Source organism: Dermacentor albipictus, chromosome 9 (assembly GCF_038994185.2).
Source record: "Dermacentor albipictus isolate Rhodes 1998 colony chromosome 9, USDA_Dalb.pri_finalv2, whole genome shotgun sequence".
NCBI classification, from domain to species: domain Eukaryota; kingdom Metazoa; phylum Arthropoda; class Arachnida; order Ixodida; family Ixodidae; genus Dermacentor; species Dermacentor albipictus.
In genome coordinates, this window is record NC_091829.1 from 16,458,860 (window position 1) to 16,478,158 (window position 19,299).

At 50.2% G+C, this 19,299-nt stretch overlaps 5 protein-coding genes across 10 annotated transcripts in view; 2 read left to right on the forward strand and 3 right to left on the reverse strand.

Annotated features, from left to right (window-relative positions):
* LOC135903681 (uncharacterized) overlaps positions 1-16,639 on the reverse strand; it is a 242,064-nt gene extending 225,425 nt beyond the window's left edge. The window contains exon 1 of the mRNA XM_070525316.1: positions 16,459-16,639. The gene's annotated coding sequence lies outside the window, so the exon portion shown is untranslated. The remainder of the gene's footprint in view (positions 1-16,458) is intronic.
* Positions 1-19,299, reverse strand: part of LOC135903703 (natterin-4-like) — a 283,730-nt gene that overhangs the window by 68,923 nt on the left and 195,508 nt on the right. The window lies entirely within an intron of this gene.
* LOC135903693 (phospholipid-transporting ATPase ABCA3-like) overlaps positions 1-19,299 on the forward strand; it is a 59,853-nt gene that overhangs the window by 21,999 nt on the left and 18,555 nt on the right. For 5 of the 6 annotated variants that reach the window (XM_065434034.1, XM_065434037.1, XM_065434038.1 and 2 more), the window contains 3 exons: positions 251-495; positions 4,480-4,616; positions 6,558-6,865. In XM_065434034.1, the coding sequence (XP_065290106.1) occupies positions 251-495; positions 4,480-4,616; positions 6,558-6,865 (690 nt within the window). The remainder of the gene's footprint in view (positions 1-250; positions 496-4,479; positions 4,617-6,557; positions 6,866-19,299) is intronic. The other variant, XM_065434036.1, reaches the window with a different exon arrangement.
* On the forward strand, positions 8,986-12,400 carry LOC139049653 (myb/SANT-like DNA-binding domain-containing protein 1). The gene is made up of 3 exons (XM_070525327.1): positions 8,986-10,832; positions 11,558-11,720; positions 12,080-12,400. The coding sequence occupies exons 1-3, from the start codon at positions 10,588-10,590 to the stop codon at positions 12,383-12,385; spliced, it is 714 nt and encodes a 237-aa protein (XP_070381428.1). The 5' UTR covers positions 8,986-10,587; the 3' UTR covers positions 12,386-12,400.
* Positions 11,735-14,389, reverse strand: LOC139049652 (uncharacterized). The gene is made up of 2 exons (XM_070525325.1): positions 13,427-14,389; positions 11,735-13,008 (listed from the first exon to the last, which is right to left on the reverse strand). Exons 1-2 carry the CDS (start codon positions 14,101-14,103, stop codon positions 12,429-12,431), a joined length of 1,257 nt encoding a protein of 418 aa, XP_070381426.1. The 5' UTR covers positions 14,104-14,389; the 3' UTR covers positions 11,735-12,428.

The window sequence follows — 19,299 nt, forward strand, 5'->3', positions numbered from 1 at the left end:
GCTGGAGGGTCAAGTGTGCTATGACGTGTGTGATATGATGTAGAACACGGGCCCCAGTTCACATGTGTACATAAATAATGCTAAGAGGAGGAAATAGTAATTTTGACATACTAGTGCGCATCATCCACAAATGCGGGACAGAATCTGTACACTTTTTGTCTCCCGTGCAATGTCTCTCTCTCTCTCTCTTTCTTTCTTTCTTTCTTTCTTTCTTTCTCGGCCAAAACGATTTGCTTTAAAAATCACGCAGCTCCGGCTCAGCAAGGGCACAGGCTACCAAGATGCCGGCGTGCAGTCCCTCATCCGCAAGCACTCCCCGTCCGCCGAGAAAGTGATGGACAAGTCGACTAGCGTACAGTTCAGACTCACCGGCAATCCTGAGATGATCTCGACTCTCATGCGTGACCTCTTCTACGAGTTGGAGGCGGCCAAGTCCAAACTGGGCATCGCCAAGATGGACCTCATGGTCACCACGCTCGAGGACATACTGCAGGGGTGCGTTGGTTCCTTAGAAGCCCTTTCTAACTTGACCATTGCGCAAATGTTGAAGCTGCTTAGTCTTCCGTGGGCCGGGTCACCATCATCACTGAAGTCCAAGTTCAGGCCGCTCAGCCGATGGCTCACGAAGTTTGTGTTCATGTCTTCAAAGTACTCGGCGTACCTGTCGAGCTGCTTTTGCAAGTCTTTGTCATCATCCGTGTAATTGTTCATCCGTTGTCTTCCATGTTGTTGTCTCTGTCGTATCCATAAGAAGCATCGTATGCAAAGTCATGTTCGGGGGCAAGAACATTGGTGTCTGCACTGGAACAGACAAAAGTCAACTTCGCTAGTGAAGCTCCTATGGATGGTGAACTTCATCAACATAACCTTCATCCACTTCGGTTTCCGTGGCAGCTTCTCGAGCCATGTGGACCTTATTGCATGCGATTCCTGATGTCATTTTTCATGGTCCTCGTTTTCCTTTGCGTCTTCGTCTTTTCTCGTCTTTCTCGCGTCCAAGTTTTCATCGGTGATTTTCTCAAAGCGGACTTCGTGTATGGCCCAGTGTTGGAGCAGCAGCTACAGACGATTTTGCTTGCAAGCCGAACGATGTTCATCTCTCAGTTTGGGCTGAACGTCAACTGAATAGATTGTGGGCTCCCGCATCTGACGCTTTGCCGCTTTATCTTGTTGGATTGCTGCATCGGCATTGCTAAGTTAGAGGTCGCTGGCAGGGCCGGTTAATTGAAGCGTGTCATTCTCTTGTGCGGTCGATTCAACCTCACTATTTTTTCACTCTTTCTCTTTTTTGTTGCAAGCACAATCGCATCCGCGGGACTCTCGTCCCTTTTACGTTTAATCCTAACGGCAGTCGTCATCGCTCCAGAGGTTTGCGAGAAAACTTGCGCAGCCACAAACGAACAGCGGTGTCAGTGAACGGCGGACGCTTCTCGACCAGTCGCAAGCGTCCAGCGCGACTTCAAGTACGCTGTCGTTTTCTGTTTTACGTAGTTTACCTTTACGGAAATGATAAACCGACGTATTGTTCCAAATCTGCCTGTATCCACACTCATTATTTCAAACTTTAGTGCAACTTTTATCGGGAGTCTCATCAGATTCATTGACTTCAATATCCTCATCTGTATCCTTCTTGAAACCTTAATAAAGTTTGATTGATTGATTCATTGATAGACTGATTACTGGCGCAGCGGTAATGCGCTGTCTGTTGTCTTAAAGGCAGTGTGGGCGTTGTGTGAAGTTAGAACTTTGCACAGACCCATATAATCGATCAGGCGACATCTATATATTTACAAGAGCGTGAAAAATCGCACGCAGTGCTTGCTAAAAGATACAAAATGACAACTAGAAATGTGAACGACAATTGGCGGATGCCAGACCCGTCAAACGAGCAGCAGGGGAAATCCTAAACCGACATGCGAATGCACATAACGGAGGTGTAATAGGTGCAGGTGGAATGTTACCATTAACACACTTTCGTGCCTTTCGTATACCTTTGAAGTCATGCAGCATTACGTATATAGCGTTGAAGCTTATTCTAGCACAATAAGTTTTATCGGCCGTATAAACTTGGAAACATTCGCTTACTGAGTTTACAAGCATGGTGTCAGCGTGCATAAGCAAACATGAACACGTCACACTCGATGAGCGCTGCCACTCGCTGTCAAAGCGCTGGTGTGAGTAAGCGCGGCAGCAGCGGCGAGCGAGGTGACCTTCGTGCCGTCTATCGCTTCAACGCAAGAGCGGCGAGAACAGAGCGCGCACAAAGGTATGAGCCGTCATACGTTCAATATAGGCTCACGCTACCGCGCGAGGCCGTGCAAAGTACGCACTTGTTGGCGGACTCGAAGCCGCCTTCTTCCCCGTACCTCCCGCGCTTTCCTCGATAATTGGCGCCCCTATAGATTGAGCCGCGATCGTCTGTTCCGTTTGCGCCCTATTGCGGAATGCGCAGTTGCTCCTGGCGCACGGCGCCGTCCCCGTCCCTCCCATCCCCCACGGCCTCTCGCGCGACGGAAGACTGCGCGCTTGCTCTCCGCTTTCTCTTCAGTGCGCGCCAGATTGAGCCGCGATCGTCTGTTCCGTTTGCGCCCTGGTGCGGAATGCGCAGTTGCTCCTGGAGCACAGCGCCGTCCCCGTCCCTCCCACCCCCCTCACGGCCTTTCGCGCGACGGAAGACGGCGCGCTTGCTCTCCGCTTTCTCTTCAGTGCGCGCCAGATTGAGCCGCGATCGTCTGTTCCGTTTGCGCCCTGGTGCGGAATGCGCAGTTGCTCCTGGAGCACAGCGCCGTCCCCGTCCCTCCCACCCCCCTCACGGCCTTTCGCGCGACGGAAGACGGCGCGCTTGCTCTCCGCTTTCTCTTCAGTGTGCGCCAGATTGAGCCGCGATCGTCTGTTCCGTTTGCGCCCTTTTGCGGAATGCGCAGTTGCTCCTGGCGCACGGCGCCGTTCCCGTCCCTCCCATCCCCCCCACGGCCTTTCGCGCGACGGAAGACGGCGCGCTTGCTCTCCGCTTTCTCTTTAGTGCGCGCCAGATTGAGCCGCGATCGTCGGCTTTCCTCGCGTGCTTTCTCACTCGCACATACAGCATACGACGCGCGGCGACGGTGTTATCGCCTTGGACTTGATACGGAACCTCACGGCGACATCGACTGCAAAAATGCACCAGGAGTGTCCATATATTTGCTGCCGCAATAAAATCGAAAACACCAAATGGAGGACCGATGTCATAGGCTCAATCCACGGCTATGGCTGCTCCGTCGACTTACATAACGGTGATAACGCGCTTTAGATTTAGCTTTTAGTTATAGCTAAGCAGCATCAAAGGAACGAGGTCTTTGCTCTTGCGTTTCTTTGGCGAAGGCTCGGTGCAATTTTCCGCTAAAATAACGTTTTGGGGCAAGATGACACAGAGGACCATGCGCAATTAGGAGCATCTGTTCCACAACTGATCAAGGCGTATTGAACCGTTTCAGTATCGATAAAAAAATAGATTGCATGTGTAAATGCGCGTCGCATAGTTCGATCAAGAGAACCGCCTCACGACTGCCAAGTCCATACTTACTACTTGCCCTGTATGCGGCGAAATAGCAAGCATGTTCACGAAGCTGATCGTTAAATCGGTCTGTTCATTATGCAGTACATGATCGGCGGTGAGCTATAGCCTAAAACCCGCAATTGCAGCTTGACAGCGCATAAGACCATCCCCTCATTTCTCCTATACAGTGCGACTCGACAACGTTAAACGGATTCCAAAGTGGAAAATCGGGAGTACTAGTAAATTGCGTTACAGTTTTTAAAAAAAGGCGCAATTGCCTGGTATCTACGCTTCATAAGCAACAAACAAAAAGCAACGAATGGCATGGGTGGCGACACCACCTTGAAGTTCCCACTCCAAAATAAACAGCCAATTACAACTACTCACCATTACGTCATAAATTTTGACGAAGTATGCATTACGTATTAATGTGCACCAAGACTGAACTCAACAACCAATCCAGAAAACAATACTTCGAAATTTGTGGCATCGCAATGACGTACCTGCGCAGTGGTGTCGGCGCAACTTTGACCCTCATGTTCTTATCTAGCAATCGATTACCGCGGAATCAACGGGACACGCCACGATAACCCAGTGGCTACAGCGTTGCACAGCGGAGCTCGAGGTCGCGGGTTCGATCCCGGCCAGGGCGGCCGCATTTTGATGGGCGCGAAATTTTAAAACACCCGTACACTTATATTTAGGTGCATGTTAAACACCACCAGTAGTTGAAAAAGCCTTCACACGCACTACGGTGTGCCTCATTATCAGATCGTGGTTTTGGCACGTAAAACCACGGTATATTTTAATTGCCGGAATTGAAGTTTTAAAAGAATACTTTGTCAGTGCTTCCAGTGTTTCATTCTTGCGTGCCGTAATAACGTCGGCACTTTGGAAACTTCGCTAACGCGATCCGTGTCATTTCTGCGATCGCTTTGTCGCAGCATCAGCGACCGGCTTCCGGTGCCAGGAGCTAAACTAGCCGGCAAGACGAGGACCATGAGTTCTCCGATTTCGGAAAAAGGGAGCGGCATCCGCACTGAAGGAAGGAACGAGGCAGCGGGGACGCAAGCCGGTAACGGTGAGGGCTCATTCACACAGGCGCCTCGCAGAGCTCGCGCAACCAAGCTGGTCGCAAAGAGTCGCTCTGGTCGGAAAGCGACTGTTTTGGCTCAGTCGCTCGCTGCTGAGTCGCAAAGCTGCAGGCCTACTTACGCTCAATCCGCATGACCTTACGCACGGCTTCACCCGCCATGGTTGTTCAGTGGCTATGGTGTTAGGCTGCTGAGCACGAGGTCGCGGGATCGAATCCCGGCCACGGCGGCCGCATATCGATGGGGGCGAAATGCGAAAACACCCGTGTACTTAGATTTAGGTGCACGTTAAAGAACCCCAGGAGGTCGAGATTTCCAGGGCCCCCACTACGGCGTGCCTCATAATCAGAAAGTCGTTTTGGCACGTAAAAACCCCATCATTCCTACGCACGGCTTCCGCACGGCTTCCGCACGCGTGCGGACGGAGTGAGTGCCGTTGTGTCCGTGCCTATATTGTGCTCGTTGATAGTCACATGCAGTTTGCACAGACGCAGCAGGCAGCACAGGACGCATAAAAATGAATGCGCTCACAATGAGTGCAACTGCACGTTGAAATTGAACCACGAGGGCGCCGAGGACGCAGGAACCAAGGACTACCACGAACACAGGCAATTGATTAACGTGGTGAAGAAGAATCGTCTTGAAAAAGCGGGGCTTCTGCACGCGTGCGTACGTGTGTGCAGCTGCGCATGTTGCACACAGGTGCACAAATTTGTGTTTCCACTTCGTCCGCATGAGCAGCGTAAAACGAAATTTGCGCACCTTTGTGCGACATGTGCAACTTTTTGCACGTCCGCACGCGTGCAGAAGTGGAAGGCCGTGCGGAATCTGAGCGTAAGTCGCCCCGTAACCGATCAACGGTGCAGCAGCAGCAGGACGTCTGCATACGTTGACGCTCATTTTACGGCAACAATCGCGAGACATTTCGGTGCACATGTGGCCACGCGAAAGTCGCGCGAGCCGCCAGTGTGAACATAGGTTGTCGCGAGTCGCTCCTAAGTCGCCACTCGCAGTCTGGTTGATTTATATCTACCTCACATATGGAGAAAAAAATAACAAAGGAAATGACTGGTTAACTAAACAAGGCCATGCGCAGCTGGCTATGCTCTACACTTGGTAAAAGAGGGGGGGGGGGAACAAGAAAAATAAAGGTAAGATAATGAAGAGACAGCCAGTGGGAACACATACTGTTCAGACAAGTTTTCGCCGAGTCATATGTAGGTGTTCGTACACAGTCCGTTCTCATTCAAAAAGTGCAACAGAGCTTTTGTGACGCTGCGCACGTCGGAATCCTGAAGCCAATTGCTACCAGGTTACTTTTCGCCGAAAGCGGTCTGCGACCCAAGCGGCAGAATCTAGCTTGCAGATCACAATGTTGAGGGTCGAAGTACTGGCAGTGGGCACAGAGGGTGCCTCGTCTCGTCACATGCTCTCGCAAACGATGCATGCGGCGCTGTGGGCCGTCTTGATGCCAAACGAACAGAGCATACTTAAATGCGACGCCCATGGCCATATGCGACGCAATAAAGTTGTTTAACGACGGGACAGTCCGCGTGCCAGGCGGAGTCGCAAGTTGGAGTAGAGTGGATACAAGGATTCAGTTGGGGAAATCCGGCGAAAAACGTTGCCAAAGTGTGTTGTCGCGAGCAGGTGATCATCAGTGCTCCCTGCGTGTGTTCACGATAAACAAATGTGCACTGCGGAAGAGTACCGTAACTCTACAAAAAAAGATAGTTTAAATAGAAGCATTGTGTTACCCCATCGCAAGCACTGGCGTCCTAATCACTCGAGGCCGTCATCAGGTTCTACCTAAAAAGAAACAGCACTCTGTCGGCGTTTCCTTCGATTCGTACTGGCTCAAGCACGTCCGAAAGTGCCCGTGTGAGTATAAGCCTTACACGCGGGGTTTCGTCTGCACGGACGCGCAGTCCAGGTCCATGGCATCGAACACGCTCTGCAATCACTGCGCAATCGCACCGTGTTCGGCCCCGTGACGGTGACGTCACGGCTCCACTGCCTGTTCCACAAGCGCTTCCTGAACTGGACGCGCACGTCCATGACGCGATCCATGCGCTGGCTGCTGCCCGCCGCACTGCTCCTGCTGGGAGGATACTTCGAGAGCTCCCTGCTCGCCCCCAGCGCAGGCCTCGACGTGACGCTGGCCTACACGGTGCGCAGCATCGTCGGCGGCGGCGCCATGGGCTTCTGCGGCGCCACCAAGGGCGGGCGTTTCAAGGTTAGCTTCCGGCTTTACCTTTGAAGCAGTGCTTCGAGCGCTTTGGCAGCGTCCTAAAGCGCCACCTGCGGCGAAATTTCACTAGAGCTAAATTTATTATGAATAAGTGGTACGTGCTATCGAAGCAGTCTTGCCGAAGCTTGTAGGCTGCTACTGTCTATTTCACTCATTACCAGCCTTTACACAGCTCGTGAGCAGACAACGCAGTCATGCCGAGGCGCATACATAGATGGTACACTGTTTATATCAGGAAGAGAACGCTGTAAGTAGCGTAGGTAGCGCGGAGAAAGTCTCGCGCGGCACATTGCAAACGGGGCCGAAGTGTTTCGCGACTGCCTCAATAATCGGGAAATAGCGAGAGGCAGCGCGTGGGTGACGCGTGGGCGCGCTTCACAGCAGCCGCCCCGGACAGACCTCCGTTCAAGCAGCGCTTTGTTTCCATACAGACGACGCGCGCTACTCTGGCGCCATATCGTAGCCACCGTCTCCGCACAGCCCGTCTTGCGCGGCACTACGCTTTTCTTCGCGCGCTTTCGTTCCGCCAACGACGATAGCGGCCCCTCATCGCGGGGAAACCGTCCCACCAGTGTAACGGCGACAACACATAAGGGAGAGTCATATCAAGGCTTACTCGTAGCCGCTCGCCATCAACTCTTGCAGGAGCAGTGATACCCTCCCCCCCGTCACGCACGCTGGAACTGTGGACTGACCTCAGCAGCTGATGCCATGGACGAACGTGGCCCTCCCTACCTCACGCCACCCTGCCCCCACCCCCTCTCGGAAGCGCAGAGTTCGCCCACGCAGCTGCAGGTGCCGTGGCCGCCGGCAACTCAGTGCGCATGCGCAGGCCGTCTCCCCTCCGCTCCTCCTCCGCTTTCCGCCTCATGCTTTCACGGTAGCCTCCTCCTTCACTTTGCTCCCCGCGCTCTCTTCTCTCATCTCGCGCTGCGCTCCGTGTTCGCTTTCATATTTCGCTATGCTCGTTCGCTCGGATACGAGGTACAACACTGTGGCACGCTGACGCTCAACATAGAAACGGGCGCCTAGGAACCACGCTGTTTGGACAAAAACATCGCCTAGGGTACAGCGCAAGTCGTCATCATTGCTGCAGTAGAGATTGCTGCCATCAATGTGGTTGCTTAGCGAGCAGCAGCGCTGTCTGCTGAAATTCTGGTTTTAATTGAAGCTTTTAGTAACCGCTGCTTGCACGAGGAGGCCCTGGTGGGGGTCGGTGAAAAACGGAGACGTACAAAAGCAAAGTTCGCAATGGGGGGTCAGAAAACTTGGTTGTGGGTTGTGTGGTTTCTTTTTTTTATTTTTTTACCTAGGTAGGCCATTAGGCAGTATAATAGCAAGAGCTTGTAGGGGTTGGAGGACCGACGTCGGGATGAAAACCAAACTTGGGAGGTTTTTATTCTACATTATGTACAAGAAGGTGAGCGACAAGTAACATTTGTACAGACATTACGGGCCGGCAGCAACTCGGACGCTGCGGCCCGCGGCAAGAAGTTCGAGAGAGGTGAATCAGGGAATCAGGGCATGCTCCAGAATGCTCAGGTCTCTCTGGAAAAATAATGTACAGCGCAAAGGACAAGGACAGTGATAGATGACATACACAGCGCTGACTTCCAACAATATTTTATTGCGTCGCCACATCGTGTGTATATATACAAGAAGAGGCATGCGCAGAAAATATACGACAGTCACAGGGGGTGTCCTAACAGCAAGTCATTGAACAAGAACATGGTCACCAAAAAAATTAAGCAATACGATTACTATCTGTTTAGAAACGCGCTGTACATTATTTTTGATCATGAATTACCAACTAGCCCAAGCAACCACCCTAGTTCTCTCTGGAAGGCTTCATATAAACCCTTCGAGCACTGTAAGTCACGTCATGTTTGACCAATGGGAGAGTCCGCTCCGATGACGCCACTTTCAGCCAATGGTAGGCGCCCGTGTCGCGGTGTCACACCTGGCGGCTCTCTGCGGTCTTGCCTCGCAGACTGGCAATGCACTTCTAACGAGGAGAAGGGGAGGGCTGCTCATGCTCCATTGTCCGAGGCCCACCTGCTAATCCCGGCGGCGCACGAACTTGTTGGCACGTGAGCTTGTTGCCTTAAACTTGTTTGCTCGGCCGCTCCTCTGGAATGTGCTTTCCTGCTTCGGCATTCCTCAATTAGCTGTGCTGCGACTCGAAGTGGTTTGGGGAACTCGAAGTAATCGCAGGAAACAGCTCCATATCTAACAGCTCGTCCTCGCCCCGGTAGTTCTGAATGGCCGGTGAACTCAATTCGCTGGCCATGAGGAACGCTGATAGAAGCTGCAGGGTACTGGGGTCGAGCCTCGTTTGACGAACTTCGGGATCCTTGGCCCTGGAGAACAGACGTCAAACAAACCAAACAACACAGCGCTGCACCACGCGTAAGCGCAGGCTCTTCACCCCTGACTCGCCAGGCTATTACTGAGTCAAAATCAATCCTGATCTTTTAGTTCCCCAATTTTGACAAAGCAGTTCCAACCACCCTTCCAAACAGCTATCCATTTCTCCTCGATTGCCGACAAGACCAGAGTACTATTGTTGTTGCAAAACAAAAGGGTCGTTGACGATGCAAACAACAAATGAAAACAGCCGAACATAACTTAAGTGGCCTAACTACACGAACAGCATGTTTCCAATCTATCGCAGTGGCGTACTTATCGCACGTATTGGTGCCACTGAACAATCTGGTCAACCAACCTCACAAATACGTAATCACAAGCGCACTAGCCTTGTGGTCACTAAACAAAACGCGTACTTGCGTTGTAGGCAAACTTTTCACTTACGCTTACTCACGTTTCTTCCCTGAAAGTCCTACAGGACACGTGACGTAAACGAACAATTAAACTCGAGGGACTTACACACTCCGCAGAACTCTTAAAATGATGCGTCTTCTACTAACTCTTTCCACGCACGTTCACTAAAGAAGTCAGAATACGGCTGCCCTCGCACACACTAGCAACCCAGTCATAAAGTCTGCTTCCTTCCGTCCACACAGGACACGCGCTAATGGAACTAAGAACGCTTCTCCGTGCAAATCATGCACTTACTAGAAACCTACGCGCTTAACCTTACAAAATTCAAGAACACTTAAAAAGAAAGAAGGTTAAATAACACACACGCGCGTTACGATAGGCCTCTCAACGATAATCTTGACCTTCAGGTTACTCACACACACACACACACAAAAAAAAAGCCTATCTACTTATTAATGAGCATCTCGCGAGACTATATGTTTACTTAAAACGCATCTTTCAAATCTCGAGCTTCTCGAACGAAAACATAAACAAAGCTCAAACCTTATACCCCTGTCACACGAGCACTTTAAAGGCATTTGAAGAAAAAGACATCTCACACAAAGGAGTTGCATCCGCAGACACACGCCAAAGTTTAATCTCTTTTTCAGAAGCGGTCTTTTCCGAAACCGGAGATCACCGATCTCTTTTACGGCTGGAAAGGCGTAGCCTCCAACGCAGTGGGCACCAGTAATTATCATGCAATAAAGAAACGAAGCAAAAGTGCATTTTTATTTCAAGTGTACACATCACAAAAAAGGGTTTTGTCTTTCGTTGAACCTTAAGTAGGCGCAGTTTTGCACTTTTTGCACGGCACTCTCGTAAGCAGTTCGAAAATATCACGTGACGCTAACAGACGATGCAAATTCGCGCCATTTTCTGCGACCATGGCTACGGCGAGCGGTACCGACGAACAGCCTCCGGCACGCCAAAGAAAACCGCGGGTACAGTGGTCGGAGAGAGACACCTGGGCGTTAATCAAGTTATGGGAAGACAACCTGCCCTCGCTGCGTGCGCAGAAGCACAACGGAGGCGTTTACGATGGCATTGCACAAGCATTGACGAGCATGGGTGTACCTCGCACAAAGGCGCAAGTGCACAGCAAGATAGAGAACCTGGGACAGACCTACAGGTAAGACAAAGCACAGCAGTAAGCTGTGAGCGCTAAATTTACCTTGAAGCGGCTTCAGGCTGTGGTCGCAAGCTGCAAGCTCTCGTTTGTGGTGTCGCGACCTCAGCATCGAACGTTGTTTCCGTAGTAGGCAGCGACGGAACCCTAATCTAGCGGACGGAGCCGTAGTAACGAAGGTTTTAAGGCAGAGACCCTTCATTTCAGCTAGCGTCGAATTTTGCAGGGCTGAACTGCGCCCTGCACACACGAAAGTCGACGACGCGCTAAAGGCTGTTTCTGCAATTCCTTTACAGTGCGAGTCGGTCTGAGTAAACGCAAATTCGCCTTCACATGCGGCGAAGAATGACAACCCGCGCAGGTCGTCAATAGCATGATTTCGTTCGTCACAAGATAACGGGAACCTTAACTTATGGACAGGCGCATTTCACATTATATTGTACGCCTTCTCACGGCAACATATAATACGAAGCAGGAAGTCGTCTGCATGTTTTCATTTCTGCAGATGTGACTACGGTTTGCATTTTTCTCGGACCATGCGCAAGCGTTGTTCTCAGACAAGAAAACATGAGAAACTTTAAATTTTTTCGAGTAAAAAGGGTTACCTTCGCTTCTCAGGCTTTCTGTACCATCAAGTCGCGTTTGTATCTATCGGCAAACGTTTTGCTCTGTGTATATCTTTACATTTTGAGTATATAAAATTTTAGTTCTTTCGTTTTCTTATCCAGGAGCTGCCTGAAACACATGACAACAGGGTCATCACCGCCGAGCTGGCCATTCTTCTCCGAAGTCCATAGGTTTCTAGGATCCCTGCCTGTTCACGATACATCTTTAATGGAAGAGGCTGGGTGCAGCGAGAGCACAACAAGCAGCACTGCCTCCGTCGAAGAAGTAAGAAATGCATAGTGGAGACTATATATGCTTTATTACAGTCAACTAAATTTCAAGACATAATGTAGCATCAGCTGTGCTGCCAAGCCCATAATCTGCACAACCCTGCAGTGTAGCGGACTGCTCTTGTTAATACTGTGGTTCATTTCTGCTTGTGCTCACGCGCTGTTCATTTTGCAAGCTTGGCAGTGCGCTGTTTGGAGAATAAAAAAAATGCAGACTCTAAAATAAAAAAACGTGAATACATACACGCAAGGAGAGGCAGCTCTCTTGCAAGTAAAAACCCTGAACTAATTGTTTACCGCTTCACACATCAACTAATGTGGTCAATGTATTTCGGATCCCTTCTTCAAACGCAGCTGATCTTCGACATGCTTGATTCCGGCTCTGCTTCTTGTGAAGACGTCGCCGAAGATTGTTCACCTTCCGAGTCGCCAGTACAACAGGTTGAATCCAGGAACCTCGCAAGTGGCAGTTCCGAATGTGCCCGCAGGAAGAGAAGGCAACCGGCTGGCGACTTTCAAGAAAGGATGCTTGAGGAGCAGCGACGGCAGAGAGAGCAGTTTGCTGATGCGCACAAAATGGAAATGGATCTCCGTAAAGAGGGGCTCAAGTTGCAAGAGAAACTTGTAGATGCAATGTTGAAGTTTTTTAGTAAAAACTGACATGGTGTTCCACAATTGTTGCTGATTCTTGGGACTCTTGCGTTCAGTTCCTTCGCTTGTAATATTCCACAAGTGCTGTCCTGATGGCGGATGCATTTCCAATTTCAGCTTCTGTTCTGCGTGATGGCTGTGGAAATGTAGCATTGGACTGCTGCACCTCACTTAACCACTGTGGGTGGACACTGTCGTTGAAGTGCTCGCAAATGTTATTGAGCACGCAGCATGCTCGTATAGCCAAACGGGCATTGCCAACAGAACACTCCATTCTTTTCGCAATGAAACGGAACCGGGCCTTTAGCCTTCCGAATGCGTTTTCAACTATCCTCCTTGCTCCAGATAAATGACAGTTGAAATTCCTTTCAGCTTCACTGATGACAGTTCGGTGTCCAAATGGCTTCATGAGGTTTGGGGTTAGTGGAAATGCTTGATCGCATAATATTATCGGTGGGACTGCTGTGGTACCCACTGCGGCAACAGGTGCTTTGAAAAGGGGACTGTTGACAATCTTCGACAGCCGTGAAACACCAAACACATGTGCGTCGTGGCAGCGTCCTGGGGCACCGACATTGCAGTATCTGAATCGATACTTGTGGTCGACCAATGCTAGTAGGATAATACTGTGCCTGCAAGAAAAAACAAAGTGCAAAGTGAATAAAGGTTAGTGCAGCATGGCACTGCTGAGTTCACTGCCTTTAGTTACTGTGATGCGATTTTACAGTTTGCTTTTATTAATAGCTGTGAGTGCAGCTCGGATTACATTATTTCACATAATGCCACAACCGGTCGCTGTTAGCGTACTCTACATCGTATAGGAGTTGCAGTCCTGCGGAGAACTCTTTTCGTCGTCGCATTAAAATTGTCGCTGCTAAACACTGCAAGACTGCGAACCAAATTACGCGTTTTCTTAAGAGCTGCTGGTAAAATTGAATAACATTTTACTTAGCAATAAAATATGGGTCAGTCAGTTACTTTTTTTTACTACTATAAAAATGGGCCCAAACAGAACACTTACATGAAATAAGTTAAATCGTGGCCACTTACCAACCCTTGTAGTTGTAGTAGTCGGTGGCGTACTTCTTTGGAGGCGAAATAGGGAAATGGCAGCCATCAAGGGCACCGACAGCTTGAGGGAAATCGCACACGGCTTCGAACTCTTGGATGTGCCTAGGCATTTCCTCTTCAGTAATCATTCTGATCCAGTCACTTTCGAGCACAGAGACAACAGCTGCGCAAAACTCTCTGTAAATGACGTTGACGGATGAGCGCCCAACGCCGAAGAGGTTTGCCACAGTTCTATCTTCGGCAGAAGAGCACAATTTGTAGAGGCCAATGGCGACACGCTTTTCCGCAGTGATCGGGTCACGCATGTTGGTAACTTGTTTTTCGAGCACATGGCGCAGACTTTCCACGAGAAACCGGAACGTTGAGGGGTTCACTCGAAACGACTGCTTGAAGTTGTGGCCACCGAGGTGAGGCACAGTCTCCTCGAACCACTTTTCGTGGCGGATGAAAGCCCACGTCGATCGGTTGCAGACTCTCGTGGGAAGCGCCAAGGCATAAAATGTACACCCGTTGAGTAGCAACTGCCGCTTAATACGGTCTTTGACTGCCTTTGCGGCGTCTGCTTCGCTCTCTGCAGCAAGAATCCTTGCCAAAATGCATGCTATTTCGACTTTTTCCTTCGTGTCCGTGCAGTCCCCCATATTCTCGACCTCCATGTTGACTCCGATGTAAACAGTGGCCCAAGGTTGCTAGACGAACATGTAAAATTTGCTACTTCTGCGAAGACTCTTGAAGCTACCTTATTAAATCTTCTTTAATTTAACCTTTTCGAATAAACTGTATCTAAATTCACTAAAACAAGCATATTATAGTACGTTTCTAATTTCTATATTGAAATACGTTGGTTTATTCTAACTGGTTTTGTTTCAGAATCTAGCGCCATGCTTTCCATAGCGTGTTCGGAAGGAAACGATAAAAGGAGATCGCCCGCGCCGTGTGTCTGCAGCGCAACTCCTTTTAATTAGAGGTCTTTCAACTCGGTAAAGGACCGCTTAGGTAAAAGAGTTTTTGCGTGCTTGTGTGACAGAGGTATTACATATTGAAAGAAATCCTAGTCTCAAATCGCGAAAACATTCCGATGCTCAAAATAACAAACAAAACAACATGCTTTACTTCTACGGGAGCTCTCCTGGCATCCCGTTCCAAGCATTTTCAACTGACTCATACTTTGAGTCTGACTCGAGGTGGGCGTGGTCTGAAAGCTACTCTGGCTGCCGAGAGACAACAAAAGGGCTGACTAACTACCAGCTCCCCCAAGACGTTACGGTCTCCTGACAATTTGCGTCCCCGCGCCCCGCTTTCAACAGGACCTCGACTGACCGCGTCGCTACTCCCCACCTGGTCTCGTCCTGCCACCTTGCGTTTCTTCGAACTGCACGCTGAGCTATGAAAAGAACTACGGAACGACGAGGAGTTTAACAGCCTCGTGCCCTTTGTCCGCGTCCGTGCAGAACATTCTTCGCGGTCCCCCTTTGACCGGTGGCTCGAACGTTCTGGATGCGTCAACATCGTCCTAGACGACCGCACCTTCTTCCTCGCGCCCTGCCTATTTGGGTTTCTCGCCATCTTTGGCGGCGCTACATTAATTACCGACTTTCGGTCTTTACCGCGCTTCTTTTTACGGCGCTTTCTCTTTGCACTCGCCTTCATGTCGCCTTCTCGTGCCTCGTGCTGGCCGGTACACATTTCGTCGGCCCGGATCGGTCTCTTACCCGCACAGTCTGAGTGATTCTCACTTAAATCAACACTCTCTCTGCCTCGACTGGCGGACAGCCCAACCGACTCTGGCACAATGCAGCAGGCTTTACTCGAGTAAGACAACTCGCACTCTTGCGAACTGCCCTCTACTACATTGCCCAGCTCACGCTGTGCATCGGCACACAGCCCGTCGGTATCGATCGCTGTCTCACGCGCACAGTCCGAATGATTAACAACTGAATCATCCCTATCTAGGCCATATAGACTGGCGGAGAGCCGCACCGATCCCTGAACAATGCAGTTGTATTCTCTTGAGCTACGCAGCTCGCAATCCTGAGAATTACCCTCAACTGCACCGCTCAGCTCGCACTTCACTTCTGCACGCACATCTGGCTCTACATGGGTGCTCGCGTCCCTCGGGTCAGCAGTACCCTTTCCTTCGCTAGCAACCTCGCTAACCTTACTAGCGACGCACACACGCGGTAACTGTGCCAATTTGTTCGCAGCTGGCCTAGCTGTCTCCACAGTCATCTGTTGGCACAGCACCTCGTCGCTCTCACTCTGGCCTTTAACGGCCTCTATTGCCACTAAGGCATCGTTAGCAGCTAGCCTTTTCCCTTCGCTTATGAATCGGCAGCCAATCTCACAGGCACTGCTCTTCTCGTCGGCTTCTGGCGAAAGTCCGCTAGACACTTCCTCATTCTTTCGCTCTGTGCTACCTACAGAATTCTCAGACAGCCGTTGTCTCTGTGCCAATAACTGATCACAATACCGTATCTCTTTGATCAGTGCTGCCTTCTCTCTCTCATACTTTTGCTCACGCTCAAGCTTACGTTCCTGATACACACGTTCGCGTTCCTTCTCACGTTCGTGACGCTGACACCTAAGAGTAAGTTCTTGAAGCTCCTGCTTCCGTTCATTCTCGCGTTCTTCACGCTGACGCTTACTCCTAAGTTCACGGCGCTCTCGCAAACGTACACGACGCACACGCTCTCGTGGTTCCTGTATCACCTCCCAAGCAAGCTCAATGCTTTTGCCATCATTGCCACTATCTTCAATCGCCTTTATGATAGCTGGCGTTTCCATCCGTTCTTCCGCCTCAACTCCCAAATCGTCGCACACCAACAAGTCCAACCTCGTCAACCTTCTAAGATCCATGGCAGCTGCCCCGACAGTTGGTTAAAACTGTTTTCCTTAATTAATTTGTGCAAACACACAATGCATCAAACTCCCGATTCCCAGAACTATCAAAATTGAACACACAACCTTTGAGTCTGGCGAATCATAAGGAAAAAAACCACGCGCTCACTTACGGTTGCAGCACCCTGCCATCCGGTTCATTCGTCCGCTGTTCCCGGTTCCTCCGGACTCGCTGGGTCGAAGGCTCGCTCCTTCTTCGCTACTCCCAGTTTCTTCGGACCTCTTTCGACGAAGGCTCTCTCTTCTTCGCTCTTCCCGGTTCCTTAGGATCTCTCTTGACGAAGGTTCATCCGTAGCGCTGCCACCAGCTGATGCATTCGGAGGCGATCCTACCGCTGCCAACCAGATGTAGGGGTTGGAGGACGGACTTCGCGGATGAAAACCCAAAACTTGGGAGGGATTTATTCTACATTATGTACAAGAAGGTGAGCGACAAGTAACATTTGTACAGACATTACGGGCCGGCAGCAACTCGGACGCTGCGGCCCGCGGCAAGAAGTTCGAGAGAGGTGAATCAGGAAATCAGGGCATGCTCCAGAATGCTCAGGTCTCTCTGGAAGGCTTCTTATAAACCCTTCGAGCACTGTAAGTCACGTCATGTTTGACCAATGGGAGAGTCCGCTCCGATGACGCCACTTTCAGCCAATGGTAGGCGCCCGTGTCGCGGTGTCACACCTGGCGGCTCTCTGCGGTCTTGCCTCGCACACTGGCAATGCACTTCTAACGAGGAGAAGGGGAGGGCTGCTCATGCTCCATTGTCCGAGGCCCACCTGCTAATCCCGGCGGCGCACGAACTTGTTGGCACGTGAACTTGTTGCCTTAAACTTGTTTGCTCGGCCGCTCCTCTGGAATGTGCTTTCCTGCTTCGGCATTCCTCAATTAGCTGTGCTGCGACTCGAAGTGGTTTGGGGAACTCGAAGTAATCGCAGGAAACAGCTCCATATCTAACAAGCTTGGTTGCGCAACCCTCTACCCCGTTCCAAAGGCGACACTCATAACATCCATCCATTCATCCATCCATTGAATGAATAAAACCCTTCAATAAAATTAAAGGTAGCGACATTCCTCATCGCCCGACGTGACCTCCCCCTTCTGCATGCCTCTCACCTCGCGCTTTCCCTCGTCGCTCGCCCTCGCAGTTTGGTTGTTCGCTGCGGGGCGCGCAAGCTTCGCCCATAGAGTTATGCGAGATGACAATAAAAATTGCTGCTGGGTGTTCGTCGCGCATGGATTTTTACCGTATTTAAGGCTTGTTGATTGTGTGTTGCACTAGGAGCAATGATGGAACGCTTCAGGTTGACTGCCTGCTTCCTTTTGAGGCTAGTTTTCCTTTTAGTGTCGAGTTTTAGCACACAAAAAAAGAGCAATTTCTCTCGCCAATAATGTATACCTAATGTACACGATGTTCATGTATACCTGCCAGAGCTTTATTTCAAGGTTATGTCGTCCAAGACCAGTGTGCCTGCGGGCAAAAGCACTGTCGTGGCTCGCACAGATCAAGCAGTTTCGCGAGTTATTTCTATCGCATCGATCAGGTTCTTGGCTTTCTAAAGAGATTTGCCCGACGTGAAAGGGTTGCGATGAAGGCAAGGTTTCGTCGGTACACGCGAAAGGCGATGCGCTTGCGTGTGTGCAGCACTATGTAGCTGCTGATTCAACAACTCGGGTGTGTTTGCACTGCTCGAAAGTCCGTACGTGTGTACCTGCGTGTACCCAATCGACTGTCGTGTGTCGAACTTAAGCACTTAGATAATTTAATCATCTCAGTACCACGATGACCGAACGGAAGGCGCGCGAAGTATTAGATCTTCAGCAGTGCCGTATTACCGTACGGTAAGTGCGGTATGGGCTATGGCATTACCGTTGCGTACTAATCTACCGCGATGACCGAAGACGTTTAAGCTACGTGCGTGGCTCAATGCGTACGGTATTATGATAATGATGACAGTGGCTAAAGTTCAGGTTTTGCAGAATACAATAACTATGTGCTGAGCGCGAAATATTCATTTTGGCGAATACTACAGAAAGCGTTAGCTTGTCCATAGCCTGAATAACGCGAGCGTCATATAGAAACGTGAGCGATAAACGCGGAGCGTCTCACCTATTCTCGTCGTTTAGTCATGACGCTGATATTTATGTATGCAGTGAAACTGGTCCTACGCCTTTATGGAAAGCTGGTGCCCTGCCTCTCAAGCGCAAACATCACAGTAGAACTTGTACTTCATTTGTAAACAAAGCGTACGCAAGGACGAAAGTTGCACATAGAAATGGATTCCATAAATGAGCACCTTCCCCCTTTGCGCAGTTTACAAGTCAGTAAGAGCCAACAAACTGGTGCACCACCACTTTATTCTGCCGAGACGGCGAAGGAAAGAAAGCCTATTCACAATAGTCAAAATCATTTACTTTTGGTAATGAACAGCTTGTCTTCGCGAAATGCATTTGCAGTGCCTAACAAAAGCACATTGACAAAGCTACTCATCCTCAGTAGTACAACCGTAACGCGTGTCACGTATTTAGCACGATATATGACAGCACACAGCCTACGCACTCCATAGCTCCATACACTTGTTGAAAATAGTGCAATCAGGGAAAACAAACATCTGAGCGTGCATCGAGAGTAGCACCCATGCATAAGCTTACCCATGCCTGAGCTCCGTACCCTGTCAACAAAGAAAAAGCTCCATTCGTACACGTTTGCACCTTCAGTACCCTCAAAATCAATTCCTAACACAGACAACAGAGTTCTCCCATGACGAGTAGCCATGAAACTCAGCCAAAACACGTGAAATCCCTTGCGAATGCCTCGCCGCGGCAACTCGACGGCCAATCGCCATTTTTGCGAGTGCGCCGAGACGTGGAAAAAGAAAAATATCACGTGACGCCGCTCAACCAATTGGGAGACGCAGACCTTCTCTCCTGCCTCGTCTCGTGTTCCTCGACGCAGCCGCGGC